The 23,847-nt window shown below is 34.9% G+C and overlaps 1 protein-coding gene across 3 annotated transcripts; it reads left to right on the top strand.

The window, feature by feature from the left end:
* The first annotated feature begins 6,915 nt into the window (after positions 1 to 6,915).
* LOC148946856 (E3 ubiquitin-protein ligase rnf146-like) lies at positions 6,916 to 23,644 on the top strand. 3 transcript variants are annotated; one of them, XM_089096671.1, is made up of 4 exons: positions 6,916 to 7,008; positions 12,378 to 12,469; positions 18,909 to 19,062; positions 21,399 to 23,644. In XM_089096671.1, the coding sequence occupies exons 1-4, from the start codon at positions 6,936 to 6,938 to the stop codon at positions 21,860 to 21,862; spliced, it is 783 nt and encodes a 260-aa protein (XP_088952797.1). In that variant the 5' UTR covers positions 6,916 to 6,935; the 3' UTR covers positions 21,863 to 23,644. The 3 variants fall into 3 exon arrangements, with proteins under 3 accessions (XP_088952797.1, XP_088952798.1, XP_088952799.1); XM_089096672.1 differs by lacking the exon at positions 6,916 to 7,008 and adding an exon at positions 7,064 to 7,120; XM_089096673.1 differs by lacking the exon at positions 6,916 to 7,008 and adding an exon at positions 7,090 to 7,128.
* The last annotated feature ends 203 nt before the right edge of the window (positions 23,645 to 23,847 follow it).

The following is a 23,847-nucleotide window of genomic DNA, read 5'->3' as shown; positions in this document are numbered from 1 at the left end:
CGTACTAGGGCTTTGGCAATTACAACAGTATTGGCCTTATGTTCTTTCACTTTTCTACCGATTTCTTGCATCTAATAACACAATATTTTTTAAAGTTTATCAAAGTGATCGTGATCGTTTAAAAAACTTGGCGTCGCTCACTAATTCTATTTCATTCTGTATTCTTGAACCCTGTTCTTTGCAATCCATAAATTCAGTCTCGATTAGGTTATTTATTTTTTTTGCCAAGAGGATTTTATTTATTTCCTTGTTTATTTTTTCCTTGGAGGCCTTAACTTTACTAAGAGGTTTGAGCGTGACTTCTATCATGTTTTAGATTTTCAATCTTTCTTTTATCAATTGTGCAGCAGCATCTAGGAGTTTCGATCGCCTCCGAAGTAATTGGTGCATATTCGTTCTTCCGTCGGCTACGGGATGGCACCAGGTTTTTGGGGGAGGGGTTGGACAATTCTTGTTCTGCTTCTACCCTCTGGGTTTTCTATATAAAACGAACAGAAATTAATTAAAAAAACTGTTTCCAAAAAATAAGTTTTTACAAAGAAAATTAAAGAGCTCCATGAAACCAAAAATGAGCAAAATTCAAATCAAATAATCTACCAAGCGTGAAACTACCACAAATCAGCATTGATTAATAAATGAAACCCAAAACGAACAGAAATTACAATAGATAACCGAGTCAAACGCAAAACGAGCAGAAATTAACATAAGTTGGGGTCAAAGCCCATATGCCTTCCCAAAGTCAGAACATAATTTGCACTTTAGTTAAGAAAATACAAATGAATTTGCACTGTCAGTTTAATATACATATACTGATATGTAGTAATCAAAATGTTAATATTATTTTATTTATTAAAGTTATAAAAGTAAAAACATTTATATTTTTTCAGTAAAGTGAAAATCCTATTATATTCCTATTAAATCTTGTAGGATACACTGCCCGTGAATTAAACTGGTACATGTTTTGCCGCGTATTTGGGTTGGGAAACCAATAATTATTTTGTCTGTTGGGGGGAAGATTTGCATACTCCAATCCCTGTTGGTAGGGGTTGCGGAAACATGGCAGGCGTGGGGGGTTACTCATATAGCTTCCTGACCCATTGGAATTTAAGTTTGTTATCCCGAACAAACGGTTATTAAAACTGGGGGTTGCTGGTGCATAGTTGTTTCTAGTACGGCATTCCCTGGCAATATGCCCTTGTTTATTACAAGCGTAGCATACAATTTGGGGTTATTTACGTAGCTTTTCGTGTTTGTGGGTACGAAACGCACAGTTATTTGCCTGGTAGAGGTTGAGGATCTATTTTGATTCGGTTTTGAGGAATTATCTCTTGAGAAAAATGCGGGTAAGATTTCTCGTGATCGTCCCGGCATTGATTCTCCTACATTATTTATTCTTGACTTATTGTGGTTCGCCACAGTCGTGTCGATTTCAACCATTCTTTCTACTTCTTGAACTGCTAATTCTAATGTTTGAATATTCTTAGATATTATCATTCGGTATAGTTTAGGGCTCAGTCCCTGTAAGAAAGCGTTTAGCACAATTTTATCATATAAGCTACCAGATTCTTTCCTATAGTTTGCCTCTATAGATACCATTACATTATGCATAGGTGTTCCCTTACATTCTGCGTTTCATCAAAACATACTGTACCGTGCTTTAATTTGTGTATTGAACTGGTCTCAACGAAACTTTCTCGGAACGCTTTTAGTAATTTCTCTATGGAGTTTATTGGGAGGTTGTTATCTTCCCCTATGGTGTTCTTTATTTGTTTTAAAAATGTTAACGCTTGCCCTTTTAGTCTCATTAACAGAATGCCCACCAATGATTTTAAGTCCGTTTGGGTTACTTCTACGAATTGGTTTAATTGTATACTAAATTCATCTACGTCTGAATCTCCATTGTATGATGGAAGGGATTTTAAAATTTCCACTGTTTTAGCAATAAGTTTTTGTTTTAACAATTGTTTGTTTGGATCTAACGACATACTGGTAATTATTTCAAAAACACTATAAATTCGGCACTTAAGGTTTTTTTTGACAGAACTTCAATTTTACACCTTCAAGTTTCACTTGGCTTATGGGGGGATTATAATTCTTATCTCTTTCTTAGGAGTGTTTTTTGTTACTATCTTAGGGGAGCTTAGGTCTAACAAAATATTGCACTTTCTCTATGCGTAGTATTTCTCAATAATTTATATATATATCACTTCCCTTTTTTTCTAAGGGAAAATTTTGTTTCTGTGTTTTACTCCGTTAAACAGAGCCGCATCAATTCTAATGGGGGGGGGGTGGGGGGGGGTTATATTAGCCAATTCAAATGGGGGGATTTTATTTTGTGTTTTCAAACAGGGGGTTTTATTTCTTTGTGGTGAGGTTATGTAAACTTTATACCATAGTTTGAGGGGAAACTTCGTGTGACGGGGGATTAAAACAGCGGGTCAATCGGGGAGCGTATGTTAATGGCCATACTGAGTTGAAATCAGATTAAAAGGATTCAGGTTCCCTAGAGAGCGGTTGGAGACACAAAGACACAAGGACGAGAATCAAACATAAGAAAGTAATGTATTTATTTTTACTCACATTTGCGATACAAAAACTGGATCAGGAATATCGGATAATCTACGCTTCAATTTAGTGTCATAGGCACTTTGATAAAATTATATACTGAGATATATATACCAACGCGGGTCTTATTTAAAATACAAGTTCAAAAATTGGGTTGAACATGGTAAAGAACTCACATAATATTTTCAAAATTGTCAAATGGGCTGATAATAGATTCACTTTAAACTTACATACGTTTGGTCAAGAACTCTCAGAAAACTGCTCTAGACTGACTCGAACTTGCCGAGTCCTAACTAACTATACTATCCAATTTCGTCAGAGGTCATATTAAGGCGTTGCTAAAAAGTATGTTACATTGGACCTATTGGTCAAATAGTGTGTCCTATATTCTTACTGGACAGGGAATACACCAATTGGCTGCTTGAACTTTCACACGATTTATAGCTATGAGATTTCATTTTGGAATTTTTTCTGACCACTATTGTATTACTTTTGTAAATTTATTGCTAACAACTTGTACCTCAGTTTCCAGACGGCTTATAATTTATCATGGTGAAACTCGTTGTGGGACAATACAACTTAGTTATATTGGAATACCTAAATCTAAACTTAGTTTCAGAACAATGTAACTATATTACATGAAAATACTTTGTATTTCTCGTGGCTATTTTTTTGTCCAATAAATTCTACCTTCTCTTGACAGTTTGGAGATTCAAGCTCCTAAATTTAAACTACATTGTTGGTCGCCTGTCGCGCAACATTTGGTCACCCTGATAGTTATTGCATATTTTTGTGACACTTTGTCCTTGTGCTTCAAGATAGATTTATTTATTGCTTCTACATTTGCTGTGGGAAAGATTATACAAAGTTTATTCAATCAAGATACATTTGTTTGCTACTTTTTAAATTGCACGATCAAGCCTTACTCGATCTCTGGGTTACTTGAATTTTTAGGTTCATATTTTGGGTGATTCTATTTTACATGGGTAACTTTAATTTGGAAGGGTTGAGGTTTTGAATTTTGATACCGTTACAAGATGGAAATTAACCTTCTGGTTCTTGTTCTCCACATTTATGAAAGAAGATCAGCTGCCATACGTAAACCCTTGAGAAATTTTTCGTGAGAGGAGGGTCAGTCTGAAATTAGAATTTCAATATTCTGGTCGTAAGTCCCAAGCTTTGCAAACGGAACTCTTCACAAGAATCTTGTTCTTAGAAAATGTACCAACTATTTCATGACAAAAATACATAGCAGACTTCAACTACTCGGTCGTAAAGCATTGTGTTGTACATTGGATTCCATCCCTCTTATTTCTGTGTTGTTTTTTATTTCATTGTTCGTCTTCAACAGACCCGAAGGCACCCTCGAGTATACACCTAGCGTCAGGGAAGCAGCTTGATTTTGAGTTTGGAAGAGGGAGGGGGATGTATGAAGAATTTGCCGATAAAATTGTCCAGTGTGCCAACAAATGCTGACACAGAGGCTAAATTAAATTAAAAACATCACCCAAATTCCAAGGTGTCTGCGCTTCGCACCAAAATCTTGGAAATTTGGGAGAAAATACCTCTCCTCACCTTTGACTGCACCTCTGCCTGACGTCACCCTTTAGTCTTTGCACCCTTGTGAGCCAAGTTGTAAATCAATATTTTAGGCTCGTGACTTAGCTCATGGAACAGGACTTTTTGAGGAGACCAAGTGATATCTAGGGAGTCGACCAGATTAATCGGGGTCAATTGTTTCTTCTTTGAGAGTGACAAAATGCTTCAAGCTTTGTTTAGGCATGAGCATACCTCTACTTGAGCCTAGACAAGGATTGCCACCCCTAGTGACTTATCACTATTTCTAGTGATTTTTAAGTTGCCTAGTGATTTTTTTCTAGCTAGTGATTTATAGTGATTTTCGTTCTAAAACTAGTGTTTTTTTGCTAAATTTAGTGATTTTTCACGATATAGCGCGTATAATCATAATTCAGTCGAATAAAGCATATAGGAAGCAACTAATAAAAAAAACACAAAAAGTGATTAACTACAGTTCCTAATATGTTCCATATTAGCATTTATGCAAATATACTGCCTTTGAAACTTCCGATTTCCCACCATATGTCTATATCAAATATAACCCCAGAGCCTTATCATCAAGCTAATAGGCGAACTAGTTAATCGCAAAATTGCGAAAATGTTTTATACTTCCTATTTTACAACATTTGCTCAGGTCGAACTTTTATCTGCATATTTATGTTGTTGTTTTTTTCTCTGTAATCTATCAGTTCTAAATCAGATTTTCTTCTGTTAAAATCTTTTAAAGTGGAGTGTAATGGTGGATATGAATACACCCTCTGCATCTGCAAATAGAACAGTAATAGAGTAATTGAAAAATAAGAAGGTAGGTATACATTTAATGTGATTTTCTAAATGAAAAAAGAAATCATTGAAAAAAATAGTACCTAGTGCTTTTTATAATGGGATTTGTAATATAAATACATAGATTAAATCGATTGTAGTTTGATTATTGAAGTCGGTTGTGAGTAAAGGGAGAGGTATCAACTCTGGGAATGGTCTAAAGAACTTAATTTCTACTTCTAATGTCTAATCAAAACTCCAATAATTCTCCGAATTCTCTTATTTGTAACTAAAACACCTAATAAGCGCAGATAACATCCTTTTCCCGGAGCACAACAGATCCTGTATGGACCTTAATCGCTCCGAAGTGCGAATTAAGGTAATTAAGGTACTTCTTTAAGTTTTTGGATTTATCTGCTAATATATCAAACAGTTTGTGGCAACGAACTGTAGGACTGGAGCTACGAGGCTCAATAGTAACTGAAATTCTAGAAACAGAATTTTGAAATCAATCAATACATCATCGGCTTATTTATAAGACTCATTAAGCTTAGTTTTAACCCATAAAAGGCTAAGAAACTGTGAAAATTTGCCTGATTTTCGAAAGAGGAAGGAAACACCCACTAAAACTTAAAGAATTTTAATTAAAATTAAACCATTAGATTCGGGTATCAGCGAGTCCAACTATAGAGATTTCAAGCCCCTATCTGCAAAAGTGTTGAATTTTGTATTATTTGCCAGAAGAAATTGCATGGATGCATGCTAATTTTTTTCCCAGAGGTGATCGTATCGAACCAACGGTTTTAGAACATCGGGAGAGGGTGCATTTGAACGTAAATTAAAATTTCTGGTGTCCCTTTTATTTCACCAAAAAGATCGGACGGCTACTGGCCCCCCCTGTCACGTCCCTTTTTTTCCCAAAATTGTTCGATCAAAAATTTGAGATAGCCATTTTGTTTAGCATAGTTGAAAGGTTCCAAAACTATATCTTTAGACTTAACATGACCCACGCAGCGACTGAGGATAGGTCTTGGGATGGAAGTGTGCTAAGGATAATAAGGATACGATTTATAAAAACCAGTTTCATAGCCACAAAGACAAATAACGGGTGACAGAATGCATTGGACTTGTATAACTTGGGCTGTATATTTGTACATTAGGAGAGCGGGGATAAGATTAGGTCAAGTTATTTTACCTCCACGTCCCCCTAATGTGCAACTATATGGCCCAAATTATATTATTATACAAACTAAAGTATTATATTTTCATCATATTTTGGCATATTTCATTAGGATTAACATAACTTTATTTCTTGGGTGTCTTCCGTATAATTAAAAACCCTTTTTATTTTTAAGAAGCAATAAGATCAATGCTTATCGAAATTTGTAAAGAGTGGGACACATTTTTTCCATCGAATTATATAAAGGCTATTTTCAAAATTGTCGCTGGTGTCAATTCGGCACAAGGGAGGAAGCAAGGATTTTGTTCCATTCTCTACATAATAATTTTAAAGGTAATTTCGCTTGAGAAAAATAAAATCTAAACCTAAAGGTATTTTTCCACATCTAGGGGGAAATTTAACCTTCTTCCCGTAGGTGTGCCTGAATAGAACATTTTAAAGAAACGAAACAGTTATTAATTACAATGATAACGAGTTTTAAAATTCTAGTGATTTCTGGTCAATAATCTAGTGATTTATGTGCTGATTTAGTGACTTTGTTTCAAGTATCTATTGATTTTCTTCTCACCGGGTGGCAACCCTGGCTTAGACTTCAACCAAGTTCCAAATGTCTTGGGTCACCCTGGTGGATATATTGAGTGAGTATTGACGTCAAACCCGGTGGATATAACCAGAGGCTTGCCTTATAAATCTCATTCACAGTTAATTCTCATACTATCTATACCTAATATATACCTTGCATGTAATATTATTCATATATCATATTTCTACTATATAATACTCTCAAATATTACATTCCATTCACGATTCTTATCCAAAACGGTGATCGCTAGTGACGCAGTAAAACATTATGGATCACTTATTAGCAGAAGAAACAGAAGGCTCTAAGGAATTTAATGATAGAAGAATAGGAGAATTAGATAGTAGGTTAATAATAGAATTGAATAGTAGAATAAGAAGAAGAATAAAATATTTATTTAAGGATTTGCAGTTTCTAAGACATCCAGCCTAATTTTGCTAGGTCTACTGGGATTGGTAAAATGGTTGCTACCACGGAAATTGGACTAAATATAGCCCTATGCTGATTTTCTATTTTATTTATGTAGACTCTTTTTTAATTGACATTAGGCCCTATTTTGGGAAAATTTGGTAAATTTTTGCCAAATCATATTATTTACTTACAAATAAAGTGAATTTACCACTTGATGCCTATTTGGTCAATATCTACCAAATCATATTAGGCCTATTGAGTTAGGACTAAAGTGAATACACCATTTGATGCCTTTTTTTATGCTGATTACAAATATAATAAGCATTTCTATCGGAAATGAATTTCAGTACCCCCCTATATAGGCTATGCCAATTCAGGGTTAGGTTAGGTTGGGTTAGGTATAGCCTATATAGGGGGGGGGCTGAAACTCATTTCCGATAGAAATGCTGATTATATTCATAATCAGTATAAAAACAGGCATCGAATGGTATATTCATTTTAATCCTAACTCAATAATATGATTTGGTAGATATTGACCTGCCTTTTTTTATGCTCTTTACAAATATAATTATCATTTTTGTCAGAAATAAATTTTCCTCCCACCCCAATATACCAATTCAGGGTATATATTTGCACATTAGGGGGGTGGGGGTAAAGTTTAAACTTACCTCCCATTTACATCTGAAATAAAATTTGCCAACACCCCCCCCCTAATGTGTAAATATACACCCTGAATTGGTATAGCCTATATAGGGGTGGGGTTAAAATTCATTTCTGACAAGAATGATTATTATATTTGGAAAGAGCATAAAAAAAGGCAAATAAGTTCTACAAAATCATATTATTGAGTTAGGACTAAAGTGAATACACCATTCAATGTCTTTTTTGATGCTGATTACAAATATAATAAGCATTTCTATCGGAAATGAATTTCAGCCCCCCTCCTATATATGCTATACCTAACCTAACCCTGAATTGGCCTATATAGGGGGGGGGCTGAAATTCATTTCCGATAGAAATGCTTATTGTATTTGTAATCAGCATAAAAAAGGCATCAAATAGTGTATTCACTTTAGTCCTAACTCAATAATATGATTTCATAGAACTTTACCAAAAGGCATCAAGTGGTATATTCACTTTATTTTTTAGTCAATAATATGATTTGGTAAAAATTTACCTAAAATTCTACTATAGCTACTTTCAGCTATCTTGGAAAGGAGTTAGGTTAGGAAAATGAAACTTTCAGGGATGGGTCCACAGGCTAAAGTAGCCTATGTCATGGGAAGGTATTTTGAAGTACCTACATCCACCCCTTCTCCCTCTAGAGGGTCCTGAAAATTGCCTACATGACAGGTCTATAGTTATTGAAATTTTGACAAAACAACATTTTACCTTAATTTTCAATTATTAGTTTCTTTTCCTCTGGCTTTAGTCCTGAAAATGCAATTCCTATTATTTGAGCAGAATTTTAAGCCATATCATTTTTTTCAAAATTTAGGAAACTACTACTAGTACTAACAACTTGCTACAGCACCAAGCTGCCTGGGGCCAACACAGCTATGCATGCTCCTCCTCCATCCCAATCTATTCAAAGCCTCCCTTTATACACCCTCCCACAATGTTCCCATTTCCTTTAAATCTTTCTTTATGATGTCCTTCCACCCCAGACAAGGATGACATGCTTTCCATTTAGCCCTAAATGATTGGCTGAAAAGAACAATCTTTGGCAATCTGTCATCCTACATCTGCACAATGTGCCCTACCTACCTCAACCTTTCTTTCATTATAGCCCTAGAGAGTGGTATTGAACCACATTTTTCATACAGCTTATTGTTTGAAATACAGTCAGTCAGCCAGGTACCCAGAACAATCCTTAAGCAATTTCTTTGGAAAACATCTAGCAAATCTTCATCTTCTTTTTGGAGCACCCATGCTTCAGAGCCGTATTTGACCACTGTCATCACTGTAGCTTCTAATATTCTAATCTTGGTTTACAAACTTATCTTTCTATTCTTTAAAACTTTTTTTAACTGTGAAAAAACACCCTGAACCTTGGCTATTCTACTTTTAACATTGTCACTGCTCCCACCATTTTTACTAATAATACTACCATTTAGGAAATGTGTTTTCATATCTTTAAAACCTTATAAATTAGGATTGAACAAAGTTGTGAAACTAAAAACAATTTTGTTGTTCTTTAGTTAAGCAGAAGATCTATTTTGCAAGGTTTCACTTTTATAACACAGATTTTAAAAGGTCAGGAACATCTAGAGGGTGAAGGAGTGGTGGTAGGTACTTCGAAATACCTTCCCAGGACGTATTTTAACTTATAGACCCATCCCTAAAAATTTTATTTTCCTAACATAGCCCCTTTCCAAGATAGCCAAAAGCAGCTCTAAAGTAGAATTTCATTTTCCTAACCTAACCCCTTTCCAAGATAGCCAAAACTAGCTGAAGTAGAATTTTACCAATACAAAAATGATATACATCAACAAACAAAACAACTGATTGTAAATGAGCTTAATAATATAGCTGAATAAATATGTAAAAAAAAGTTTAGATTGAGCAAAGTTGTTAAGCTGAAAATACTTTTCTTGTGCTTCATTTAAGCAGAAGATCTATTTTAAAGGTTTCACTTTTATAACACAAAGATTTTTAAGGTCACCAAAGATCAGTTGTCTCTGTAGGGAGAAGGAGAGGATGTAGGTGCTTCAAAATACCTTTGTGGGACATACTTTAGTCTGTAGATCCATTTCATGAAAGTTTAATTTTCCTATCCAACCAATTTCCAAGATAGCAAAAAGTAGCTTGTCTAGAATTGTAACCCAACCAACTGTTGATTTGAAATCCAAGAACTAGGATTTAAGTTTTTCTCATTTGCAGTTCTTGTCAAAGAAAACTAGGAATGGCATTGTACATGGCCAGAATGTGAATTCTCTATAGAAGGGCAGGATATCCAGAATTATGGACAACAGCTTCTGCAAGATGGTACAAAGGAGTGGTGTGCTACCACCTCTCATTTAGCCAAGAAACCACCTCTCTTAAAAATCATGATGAAACAGAACAGCAATTTTTAGAACAGCATTTGAATTGAGTTCAAAAAAAAATCTACAAATATCTGTTATCCTGGACAAAGATAGAATAAGGATTACCAATTCAAAAACAAAACTTGAAAGATAGACAGATTTCTTTAAAGACAAACTCAAACCCCCTGTTGCAGCTTATCCCAAAATATTGACCAGATTCCCCTCATCCAAACAAGAACTTAGACCCCTGTTCTAGTTGGAAACCCAATCAGCAATAAAGTTGTTCAATTAAAAAAAGGCCCATAACCCAGATTGAGTTGACTATTGAAGTCATTAACAGTGTATTGTATACTGTGACTGACCTGTACCCTATCATTGTGCCTGCCATGTGCAAAACTAGTTTTATGCCCATCAACAGAGGAAGGCAGCCATTGTCCCTATTCATAAAAAATGGGGATTGAAAAAGGAATGCTGAAATTCTTGTCCAATTAGCCTCACAAACCACCAGCCACATGCTCTGAAAAAAGTCTTATCCAACCAATATCAATAATTATGGATATTACCATAGGAAAACATCAGGGTGGCTTTTGACCTTCCAGATCCACAATCAACCCAATATTTGTTGTTCAACAACACATGGAACAATGCTACAAATTCAACCAAGAACTCTACCAACTATTTGTTGTTTTTTAACAGTTATCTAACCTGAAGTGGGACAAATCACTGTGGCATATTCTCCTTCTCTAGTGAATTCCTGATGAAATAGTCCAAATCATCAGGAGTTATTATGACCAGCTTTTAGGCCAAGTAAAACTTCTGACAGGTTGTCAGAAGAGTTCATAACTCTGTCAGGAGCACTCCAGTGTTGCATCTTTTTACCATGCCTCTTCAACCCCTTTCAAAATGCCAACATATCACTGGTATGTTTGGTATGTGGTGCTAAAATAGAAGGGCTGTTGATAGAAAATCTTGCCTACACATATGATATAGGTAAGTTAGCTAACTCATCACAAGAACTGGTGGCACAAGCTGAATAACTTTTCAATGCTGCTAAGGTGTTTGGGATGGAGATCAATTTCAATAAGACCAAAGTTGTGGTAGCTACAAGACATAAACTAGGTAATCCCCCATTAGCAGTGTAGACATACAACCAGTTGAAATGGTGGACTACCTCTTGTACCTAGGTGGCCTACACTCCTCTGATTACCATACCTCTGATATAAAATAACAACTTACACTTGTTTGTTCTAGCTTCCAAAGAGTAGCCAAACTCTCAAAAATAATCATCTATCCAACAAACTAGACCAGTGCATATTCCACAGCCTAGTCATCCTCATGCATCTATGGTGACACAGTGACACTCAAAACTAACATCAAAAGGAAACTTCTAGCATTTAAGATACAATGTTTCCATAACATTAAAAGAATCAAATACACAGACTGTATCTTGAATATGGAAGTACACCAAAGACTTGAGTCTGCTCAAATCACTCTCAACAGAATCAAGAAACAAAACAATACTGGTTTAGCCATGTCCAGCAAATGGGTTCAAACTGTCTCCCAAATATTGTTATTGAATGATTTCTCCATGCCCTTTTTATGGAGCCAGGCCATGAAAACAATGAACAAAAACATTAGAAATGTCAAGATTGATCAATTATCACACACTACATCAGATAGAGCAATATACCAAATTCTTGTGTATGAGTTGGCAGGAGTTCTGACCCCAAAGCATCCCATGAGGATATCCATGACCTTAGTAAGTAAATAAGAAAACAACTTGCATTTATTGTTTGTGAGATTTAAAAAAGGGAAACTGTTGAAGATTTCAGTTGGTTCTTCTGTTTTAGTTGTGGGGGTTTGAGTTAAAACTGTTTAGCCCTCTTATTTAATTTTCTTATTTTAACTAATGTTTGATTAGAAGTTCATTTGACTTCTTCAACAGACAAGTATTTCAGTTTCAATACCTTTGGAAAGATTTGCACTCCACCGGGATTTTGGAGTAGAATACTAGCTTCTGGGACCTAATCCATTGCAAAAAGTAAGTTGAACCCTTTTTTCCGTGTAGATTGGATGCTGCACTCAAAGATGCAATGATTTCCACAGTACCTATTTTACAGTTGAGAAGAGGGAGTTTGAACCTACCAAATTAAAGATTTGGGGTGTCTTTCCCAATCCAGGCATAGGACTGTTCATACTTGTACTTATAAGTTAAGTTATAGTTTTTCTATGTTTGAACTATCGAAGTTAAACTAATTTAATTTTCTTTTTCCAGAAATGTCAGACGAGTGTCCAGTATGCCTTTTACCTTGTTCACATCCTGTTGAACTGTCCTGCAATCATACATTTTGTTTTCTTTGCATCAAGGTAATAACCTTACATTTACTTCTTTTTCTTTGCCAAAATAAAGTTTAAATTTGTTTTGCTATCAGTTTAATAGGAGAGCAAGCAGGACACATATTGTTTTGCTATAAGGGCTTGTTTTCCAATCAAATTTTCCTTGTTAGTTGAGCAGAAAATGAAATTGCCAACAAATTCTGTTAAAAACTTCTAAGGAAGCCAGTGTAATTACAACTTGTAATTAATTCTTCAAATCTATCTTAAAAATAATTCTTCTTTCCTTCCAAAACAATACTCTAAACAATCAGAGCAAAAGTGCATGATTTTGGGCAATTTTCTGAGTTTTATAGTGAAGGAGGGGGCTCTAACATCAAAGCAAATTAATTTTTTATTCCAGAATGTTTTGATTGACGTTTGTTGAGGGGGCCAGGTCTTCCAAACCCCCATGTTAAAATTAAGATAAAATTGGATACTTTTAAAAACAAGAAAAGAAGTTGTTTTGTTATTTAGTTCGAATCCATTATTCAGCAAATTTAATTTTAAGAAAAATGTGAGAACAGCCAATATTGTCAAATAAGTTTTTATATGAAAGTATATTGGGGTTCAAGATGGATTTTAAACATATAATTTTCCTTCATTATCAATTCTAAACATGGTCAAAAACAAGTAACCATGTGTTCTGTAAACATTGCTTTGCAAAATATCATAGGTAGTGCAATAGTGCTGCCTAAGTAAAGAACAATGTTGGCATAATGTTTTATTTTTGTTATTAGTTAAAAATCAATTTTCCACAAAATAAGTTTTCAAAAAAAGTAAAGAACTCCGTTAAACCAAAAATGAGCAAAAATAGAATCAAATAATCTACCAAGCATAAAACTACCACAAATTGGAGGGCATTACTTACAGTTCTTTGAGGAGGACAAACCCCCCACAGCCCCCAGGGCAAAGGTTGTAAGTTCTGCAATTGGAGGGCATTTGCCCTCTGATCGCTTTTGACCATTAATAAGGGCACTAGCCCTCTCAATTCCCAATCGAATGAACCCTTTTTGAAGTTTCCATGACAGTACTTTCTATAAAAACCTATATGCCCCCCCCCCCCCGGGCATAACTTACAACCTTTGCTCTGGGGGCTGTGGGGGATTTGTCATCCTCAAAGAAATAATTTCCGCTCCCTCCTACTACGTTGAACAAATTAGCTGTCTCGAAATTTTGATTCAATGTGTTCAGGGAAATGGTGGGTGTGAGAGGGGGGTTAGTTGCCCTCCAATCACTTTCTACTATTAAAAAGGGAACTAGCACTTTCAATTTCCAATCAAATGAGCTTTTTTTGAAGTTTCTATGACAACACTTTCTATAAAAAAACTTATATGCCCCCAGGGCATAACTTAACCCTGCCCAGAGGGTTTTGGGGGAGTTGTCATCCTCAAAGACCTAATTTCCAGAACTTTAAACTACGTTGAACAAAATGACTATCTCAAAATTTTGATTGGATGTGTTTGAGGAAATGGTGGGCGTGAGAGGGGGGTTAGTTGCACTTTAATCACTTTTGACTATTAAAAAGAGTCACGAGCCCCCTCAATTTCCAATCAAATGTGCCCTTTTTGAAGTTTCCACAACAACACTTTATAAAAACCTTATATGCCCCCAGGGGATAACTTACAACCCTTAACCTGAGGGCTGGGGGCGGGCAGGGGTTGTCATCCTTAAAGACGTAATTTCTAGAACTTTCAACTAAATTGAAAAAAAATGGCTATTTCAAAATTTTGATTAGACATGTTTGGGGAAACGGTGGGCGTGAGAGGGGAGTTAGTTGCTCTCCAATCGCTGTCGACTATTAAAAAGGGCACTAGCCCTTTCAATTTCCATTTAGATGAGCCCTTTTTGAAGTTTCTACAACAACGCTGTCTATAAAAACCTTATATGCCGCCAGGGCATAAATTACAAACCTTGCCCTGAGGGGTGTGGGGAGTTTGCTATCCTCAAAGACATAATTTCTAGAACTTTCAACTATGTTGAAAAAAATGGCTATCTAAAAATTTTAATTGGATGTTTGGGGAAATGGTGGGTGTGAGAGGGGCTTAGTTGCCCTCCAATGACTTTGACTATTAAAAAGGGCATTAGCCCTTTCAAGTTCCATTCAAATGAGCTCTTTTTGAAGTTTCTACAACAAAGCTTTCTATAAAAACCTTATAAGCCCCAAGAGCATAACTTACAACCTTTAACCTGAGGGCTGTGGGGGATTGTCATCTTAAAGTCCTAATTTCTAGAACTTTCAACTACATTGAAAAAAATGGCTATCTAAAAATTTTCATTGGATGTGTTTGGGGAAATGGTGGGAGTGAGGGGGGGGTAATTACCCTCCAATCACTTTCTGCTATTAAAAAGACCCTTACCCTGAAGGCCGTCGGGGTTGTCATCCTCAAATATCTAATTTCCAGAACTTGCAACTACGTTGAACAAAATAGCTATCTAAAAACTTTGATTGGATGTGTTTGAGGAAATGTTGGGCGTGAGAGGGGGGTTAGTTGCCCTCCAATCACTTACGACTATTAAAAAGGGCACTAGCCCTTTCAATTTCCAATTGAATGAACTCTTATTGAAGTTTCTATGACAACGCTTTCTATAAAAAACCTTATATGCCGCAAGAGCATAAATTGCAACCCTTGCCCTGAGGGGTTTGTCATCCTCAAAGATATAATTGCCAGAACTTTCAACTAAGTTGAACAAAATGACTATCTCAAAATTTCTATTGGGTGTGTTTGGGGAAATGGTGGGCGTGAGAGAGGGTTAGTTGCCCTCCAATAACTTTCAACTATTAGAAAGGGTACTAACCCTTTCAATTTCTAATCAAATGAGCCCTTTTTGAAGTTTCTACGACAACACTTTCTATAAAAAAAAACTGATATGTCCCCAGGGTATAACTTACAACCCTTACCCTGAGGACTCTAAGGGGCTTATCATCCTCAAAGACTTAATTTCCAAAACTTTCAACTACGTTGAACAAAATTTTCTATAAAAATTTCTAAAAAAACTTTTCTATAAAAACCTTATATGCCCCCGGGGTATAAATTATACCCCTTGCCCTGAGGGTTGGGGGGGGGGGCTGTCATCCTCAAAGAACTAATTTCCAGATTGTTCAACTAATTTGAACAAAATCGCTATCTCAAAATTTCGATTGGATGTGTTTGGGGAAATGGTGGGCGTGAGAGGGGGAGTTAGTTGCCCTCAAATCACTTTCAACTATTAAAAAGAGCTCAAGCCATTTCAATTTTCAATCGAATGAGCCCTTTTTGAAGTTTTTACGACAACGTTTTATGTAAGAAAAACCTTATATATACCCCCACAGCCCCTAGGGCAAATGTTGTAAGTTATGCCCTGGGGACTGTGGGGGGTTTGTCATCCTCAAAGACATAATTTCCGCACCTTTTAACTACGTTGAACAAAATGGCTGTCTCAAAATTTTGATAGAATTTGTTCAGGGAAATGGTAGGTATGATTGGAGGGGGTTAGTTGTCCTCCAATCACTTTCGACTATTAAACAGGGCACTAGCCCTTTCAATTTCCAATCGAATAAGCCCTTTTTGAAGTTTCTATGACAACACTTTCTATAAAAAACCTTATATGTCCCCAGGACATAACTAAACTGCGACAACACTTTCTATAAAAACCTAGTATGCCCCCAGGGCATAACTTGCAACCCTTGCCCATGGGGTGTGGGGTTTTTGTCATCCTCAAAGACATAATTACTAGAACTTTCAACTACGTTGAACAAAATGGGTATCTCAAAATTTTGATTGGATGTTTCGGGAAGTGGTGGGTGTGAGAGGGGGTTAGTTGCCCTCCAATCACTTTCAATTATTAAAAAGGACACTAGCCCTTTGAATTTCCAATGGAATGAGCCCTTTTTGAAGTATCTACGATAACGCCTTCTATAAAAACATTATATGCCTCCAGGGCATAACTTAACCTTGCCCTGAGGGTTTTGGGGGAGTGTTCATCCTCAAAGACCTAATTTCCAGAACTTTAAACTACATTGAACAAAATTGCTATCTCAAAATTTTGATTGGATGTGTTTGGGGAAATGGTGGGCGTGAGAGGGGGGTTAGTTTTACTTTAATCACTTTTGACTATTAAAAAGAGTCACTAGCCACCTCAATTTCCAATCAAATGTGCCCTTTTTGAAGTTTCCACAACAAAATTTTCTATAAAGACCTTATATGTCCCCAGGGCATAACTTACAACCCTTAACCTGAGGGCTCTGAGTTTGTTGCCCTCCAATAACTTTCAACTATTAAAAAGGGCACTAGCCCTTTGAATTTCCAATCGAATGAGCCATTTTTGAAGTTTCGATGACAACGCTTTCTATAAAAACCTTATATGCCCCCAGGGTATAAATTACAACTATTGCCCTGAGGGTTGGGGGGGGGGGGGGGGGGTCATCCTCAAAGACCTAACTCAGAATTTTCAACTACGTTGAATAAAATAGCTATCTCAAAATTTTGATTGGATGTGTTTGGGGAAATGGTGGGCGTGAGAGTGGGGTTAGTTACCCTCCAATCACTTTCGACTATTAAAAAGGACACTAGCCCTTTTAATTTCCAATCGAATGAGCCTTTTTTCAAGTTTCTATGACAACGTTTTCAATAAAAACCTTATAAACCCCCAGGGCATAACTTACAACCTTGCCCTGAGGGTTGTGGGGGAGTGTCCTCATCAAAGACATAATTTCATCATCTTTTAACTACGTTGAACAAAATGGCTATCTCAAAATTTTGATTGGATGTGTTTGGGGAAATGGTGGGCATGGAAGGGGTCGTAGTTGACTTCCAATCAGTTCTGACTATTAAAAAGGGCACAAGCCCTTCCATTTTCAATTGAATGAGCCCTTTTTGAAGTTTCTAAGACAATTCGTTTGATACGAAGTGCCCTGGTCTAAGGAAACAAACAAACAAACTAAAAAATAATCAATAATACTTTGTGCCAACATCGTTCTTTATTTAGTTTTTTTTTTATCAGGGCGCTTTGTATTGAAGGAGTTGTCATAGAAACTTCGAAAAGGGCTCGTTCAACTGGAAATTGAAAGGGCTAGTGCCCTTTTTAATAGTTGAAAGTGACTGGAGGGCAGCGACCCCCCCCCCCACGCCTATCATTTCCCCAAACACAACCAATCTAAATTTTGATATTGCCATTTTGTTCAACGTAGTTTAAAAGTCCAGAAGTTATGTCTCTGAGGTTGACACCCCACCCCCCCACACACACACCACCCTCAGGGCAAGGATTGTAAGTTAAGCCCTGGGGGCATATATGATATTTATAGAAAGGATGGACGTATAAAGTTCGGAGGGGGCTCGTTGGATTGGTAATAAGAAGTTCTAGTGCCCTTTTTAAGATTCAAAGTGATTGGAGGGCAGATGCTCCCCCACTCACACCTTGTATTTTCCCGAAATGCATCTGATTGAAATTTCGAGATGGCCATTTTGTTCAAAATAGTTCAAATATCATATAACAAGACTTTTGAGGTTGAATTCGTTTACAGTAGTTTTTGTTGTTCTTAAGATTGACTCATTACATGACTTTGTTTCTGCTTGATTTAGTTTTTAAAATCACTCTTTACTTTTCACTGAGACCTTTTTTTGTAAACGTTCGCAAAAATTAATTATAAGAAATGATGTTAGAAATGAGCAAACTAGCTTTGAGACTTCTACATTTCTGAATTACAAGAACTTTGGAATCTTATGTACTTTATTAGTCTGAAATATTAACCACAAGACACAAGGGGAGATTTAATCGTCTGAGGCGTTGATCATTTTACTTCTTTTTGTACAGCATTTCTAGAATCTTACGCTTTTAAATTAAGCATTCCTTTTGTCATTAGGTCTTTCATCAAAGACTTAAAAAAAGCATTCGTAGAAGTCAAAAACAGTTCTCAGTAATGGTCTTCTTGAAATATCATAATTATTCAAATCAAGATATTTCGTCAATTAGTAGCTCTAATGATTCTAAAATTTGATTAATATAATACCTGTATTATTCAGATAAAGCATTAAAATATCTTTTCAGCTACGTTTTCTTGTTGACACTCATGCATAATGGGGGCAGTAAAACGTGGAATTACTGACTAAATTGCAGCCTTTCCTTCGTTAAAACTGAAACTACAAAATAAAACAAGGGTTTAGATGGACAGGAAAAAATATATAACAACAGCTTTTTTACTACAAAAGAAAATCTACATATCTTTTTGTAAAAAGTTTTTGTTTTCTGATGGGCCAAATCGAAAACGGATATGTTTTGAAACGTATCTCATGAAATATCTCGAAAACGTAAAAATGTTGGTTTTTCCGCGAAAACACAGCTGTGTGAACATAATGTTAGCCTAAAATAATGAAAATTGGGAAATAATCTCGAAAGAGCTATGCTAGATTATGGCGTTAAGCTAAGAATATCTGTATCTTATGTTTTATTCTAGGGCGTGGCTTATAGCGCACAGAGAAAATGTCCGATGTGTAGAACACCATTTCCTAGAGAAATTTTGAAGAATCCAAAAGTTTTAAACCATGAAGAAATTGCAAGGATTGCTTCTGATGGCGATGGCTACATCTGGTATTATGAGGGCAGTAATGGTAAGGAATTTGAAGTAAAAAATTTCAGAAAAATGTCATTGCTAATAAAGCAAAGATTTTGAATAGAGTAAAAATATTTTTACTTTCATAATCTGTGGATATTTGCTCTTTTTGTCAATATTGGCGCTATTATTCTACAATAGCTGACCCCTTTCTTCTGGTTTGATGGTTGCTCACGTTCGCTTTGTGTAAGATTGTCTTAAAATAAAAAAAATGAAAAAAAGGTACCGACTGTTTTTTTTTTCGCTCAATATTTTAGTGGTGCAGCTGATGTCAAGAGGCCAGAAATGTCCACAATTCAGAAAACGCCCAACTCAGATACGTATCATTCTCTGTCAGGAGACACTGTCAACCATAGCAGTACAAAATAACTTCACAGCACCATATTTTCATACAATTAAACACCGTCGAAATGATTATTCCTAGTTTATTTATTCTTTTTTATTTTCTGTTTGTGTAGATCTGACAACTGCAACACTACCGTTCCTATTATCTACTGCAAAATAAAAAGCTTTTAATTTTTTTTTTTTTTGCATCAGATATAAATGGCGCATGTATCTACAAGATAGGTATAATGGAGTATAAATATACACAAATCTATTATCTTTGTGGGGAGGGGGCAAGATTACTCAGTTCCAGGTAAGGGGGGGGTCAAAGCAAAAAAATATATTTTAGGCTACAATTTTCATATTTTCCTGTGGCAGGGGCTGTCAGATAATTTCGACAATTAAGCGTAAGTAACAACGATAATGGTAGATTGTTTTGAGGGAAACAAAATAAAACATATCATTTAAGTCAGAAGTGTGTTTGAGATTTCGATTGGAACTTTAAGAAAAATGTATTAACTTAAAAGGAGCAGATTTAGTTATATAATTAGTCGAACCTAAACAAATAGAGATTACTATAAACAAATAAAGGAAAGGTAAAATACACAGTAATAATTATAACTAAAAGTTAAAATCTTGCCTTCCTCAGACTCCATAGATGGTGGTGTTGTTTGCATTATAGTGAAAAAAGACTTCCATTGACCTTTTGAAAATTTAATTTTTTCTCCAGGATAAATTCCTCTGTGAGAGGCCGACCTTAATTCTATGCGCAATTATTATTAGTTTTTTTTTTAACATTTATGCATTTAAAGTAATTGAACAATTAATCAAGGGTCTTCATAAAAGTGACTTTCGGAATGCATTTTCAAAAGAAAAAAAAGGCAGAGAAGTTATAGCCAAGAGTTTTGATAAGTCTGTAAAACTGAACATTCAGTCTACGTAATAAGGTAACTTCCAGTAATGAATGGTCATCACACAGTTAAAACTAAATTTCTTTAGTTTATTTATTTGGAGAACCTGAAAATTTAGAAAGTTTGAAAATGAATGACATTCTGGTAATTGAGACAGCTTTAACCTCTTTCATAGTTAAGTCAACAATTAACAGTATATGAGAATGAGATTGTCTGCAATCAGACTCTTGGCGAAGGTGTAAGTAACTGGTATTTTTTTTATAACAAACAGAAGCTTGTCTTTGAAGATGCAAGTCTTTTTTTTTAATTCTGAAAATGGGATTATGTTGAGAATCAGAAAAAATTTTCTGATTCCAATGACAAATCTAATTCTAGGAATATCTGAATTTTTCCTGATTCCAGTTAATAATTTCATCGCCAACATGTTTTTCAGCGTTTTAATAATTAATTTTCATTAATACATTTTTCATTAATACAGATAGAAATAATCCAATTTCAAGCATAATTTATTTTCATTATCTAAAAAATAAAACAAACACAGAAGGAGTTTCATTCAGATTTGCTTTGGATAAAAAACAATTTCAGCACGCCATCTTACTTATTTCTGCTAGTTTTTTTCTTTGAGCTCGTTTCTAAGAGTTTTTTTTTCCGGTTTTCCTTGTTAAAAACAACTATAAATTTTATTTTGCATCTATCAAATGGTCAATAAAGGGATAATTCATTTGTCTTAAGAAATCAGAATCTGTTGTTTTGTCATATCAAAATCTAGTCACAGTAAAAGCAAAAACGTGGAAGTTTTTTTTTTTAAAGCAATAGATATTATGAAATATTACAGACTTGAAACATTGTATGTTCTACTAAGAATTGAATATAAAAATGACGCCCGAGGTGCCATCTTTGGCTGCCCGTATCTCAGACCAGGCTTTTTTAACAAAAAAAAAGAAAAAAGAAAAGGGAACAAACATATTAAAAACAATCAAGGCAGCAAAACAGTAAAAGACATATTAAAAACTGTAAAGATTCAATAACATCAGACTTTAAAGGTAATATATTTTACTTGCTTGCCTGAATCGACTAAGTCTCTAATTATTGTCTTTAGGCTGGTGGCAGTATGACCATCGGACTAATCAGGAGATTGAGGCTGCATTCAGTGGCAGTAGAAGTTCATGTGAAGTTTTAATTGCTGGATTTATTTACAAAGTCGATTTTGAAGAAATGGTTCAGTTTAGAGTGCACGGTCCTGGACGAAAGCGAAGGATAAAACGTGATCTTGTCTCTGCTTCTAAGAAGGGGGTGGCTGGTTTACTACTCAATCCGAGTCAAGATGAAAAAAATAGCGATTCAAGCGATTCAGAGGAAGAAGAAAGCAGTGAAGCAACTGGTAGAGTTGCGCGTGCTTTAACGTTAACTGCACTAGTGAATCTTTACGAAGAGAGAATTAATTCTATCAGAAATGACATGGAGCAATTATCACTGAGATTAAGTAGACTTGGGATTCATACATCAAGCTTCGTTTCGGATGTAGCTTCATTGAATGGTTCAACGCCTACTCAAGAAACCTAAATGTATAAATACTTTGTGAATCTGTTGAACTGTGTGATTTTAGTGACATAACAAATGTATCCATATATTCTGCATCATGTGTTCATAAAAAATTCAGCTTTCCACTTCTTTTTTTTTGGGGGGGGGGAGTGACTGGGTCTGCTGTGTTCAATATTCTGTTTAGTCTACAAATAAATTTGACCTTGTATAAGTTGAAGTTCTAAAAGAAAAGATTTATAATTTCCAGATATTCACCTTTCTATACTTTCAGCCAATTGGGTAAAAAAAGGTAATGCATTTATATGTGCAAATTCTGATTTTTATTCTTGGAGACGGGGAGGAATAAAATCCCCAGATTTCTTGATATCGCCTACAAATTAATGCATTCGAGTATTCTAGAAACAATTTTTTAGCCGTATTTCTTAGAGATCTTCTACCAATACAGAGCTTTTGATCTAAGAACTTTTTTTCTGTTTGACGTTAAATCAAATTTCATAAGTTAAAAACCTATATTATCGCTAAGTTCAATTTGAATAAAACAACTTTCTTGCTCAATGGATATGCAGCTGTCCAAAAAACAACCAAAAACAAATCTTCCTCCAAAAAGTAGTTTACAGTTAAGTATGCACCATATTTGGTTACCACTCCTGTCGTATCGCTTTGTGACATCTTCAAAATAATCAGCTGTATACTTTTTTCCCTTTCCAAAACACAATATTTGCTATCATTTTCCAAATAACTTTGTAATTTCAAATTGTAAGTGTGTGCAACTGGTTTTCGCAAGGAATATATTTTGACTTTTGATTGCCGTATTTTCATTGAACTCAGAATTGTTAAATTTAAGGTATCATTGACTGATTGGCTATACAAGATATAGCTTGAACAATTTTGAAGAATATCTTCTTTGTACCTAGAATACTCAAGAGAATTTTCATAAAGTAACATTGTGATAAATCTACATTTTTTCACTACATAGTATTCGGCATAGCAATTTTCCCACCAAAAATTTCGAAAAGATAGTGTTCACTAGAACCTTAAACAATGAAGCAGTTACTACCTTTTTTTTATTTATATTTTGTTATTTTCTATTTTGGAAAATCCTCAGCAATATTTTGTTTTAAAAGAGAGCAAGGAAGTTTATTTTCAATCTGCTTGAAATTTTATATCAATTTGTAACATTCAATCTCGAATAAACTTTTCTTTGCTATCTTAAATGTGTTTTTAAACCTGAAGGCCCATTCACTCTGAGATTTTTAATAAATACCGAAATTGAGCAAAGGATTTGGCTATTTTTCTTAAGACCCCCTTTTCACTTATTTTGTCTAGTATATATTTCGCGAATTTCGTCTAGTAAACATCCGTATTATCTCTGAATGTGAATTGATTAAAATTACTGTTCTTTTGCAGTTAAAACTTTTTTTTTATGTGAAGCTTTTCCTATCTGCATAGCGTTCTTCCTCAAATACAAATCTTGTATTTTTTTTTTTTTGTGATTAGTCTGATTATATCCAACATTTTTCAGGCTGCATAGTTTTAATTATCTAAATCGAAACAAATAGCCTTCAGTCATCTTAGAGTAATTTTTCGTTTATTTTCTTTTTCTAGTTATTGTTGCGTTTCGAAGAGTTAGTTTAATATCATGTCACGTGAAAGTGTTAAAGTATAAAAGAAATTTTTGTATTTCGGATTCAGGTCTAAAAATTCGAATGTGTATGGTATAAAATTTCTGATTTGTGTTTTCGATTTTTGTTACGAGTGCAAGTTTAAGTAAGTCTTGAAATAAAAATGTGTCATATATATTAATTATACAATTTTTTATTCCTTATATCTGAAGTCGCAGTTTCTAATTCTTGCTAAGAAAACCATTCGCTTTATTATTATAGTGAAAATATAGATTCATGTAGAAAAATTACTTGGAATTGACAAAATTAGGCATTGTTTTACAATCGCAGGCAAGAGTTTCATATTTAAAATTGAAAGTAATTTCAATTTTTATAATTTCTTCT

This window comes from Artemia sp. Qi Xiang Cuo, chromosome 11 (assembly GCF_049724085.1).
Source record: "Artemia sp. Qi Xiang Cuo chromosome 11, ASM4972408v1, whole genome shotgun sequence".
NCBI lineage: Eukaryota > Metazoa > Arthropoda > Branchiopoda > Anostraca > Artemiidae > Artemia > Artemia sp. Qi Xiang Cuo.
Note: the sequence above shows the minus strand (reverse complement) of the source record. Positions and strands in the feature narration are given on the sequence as shown.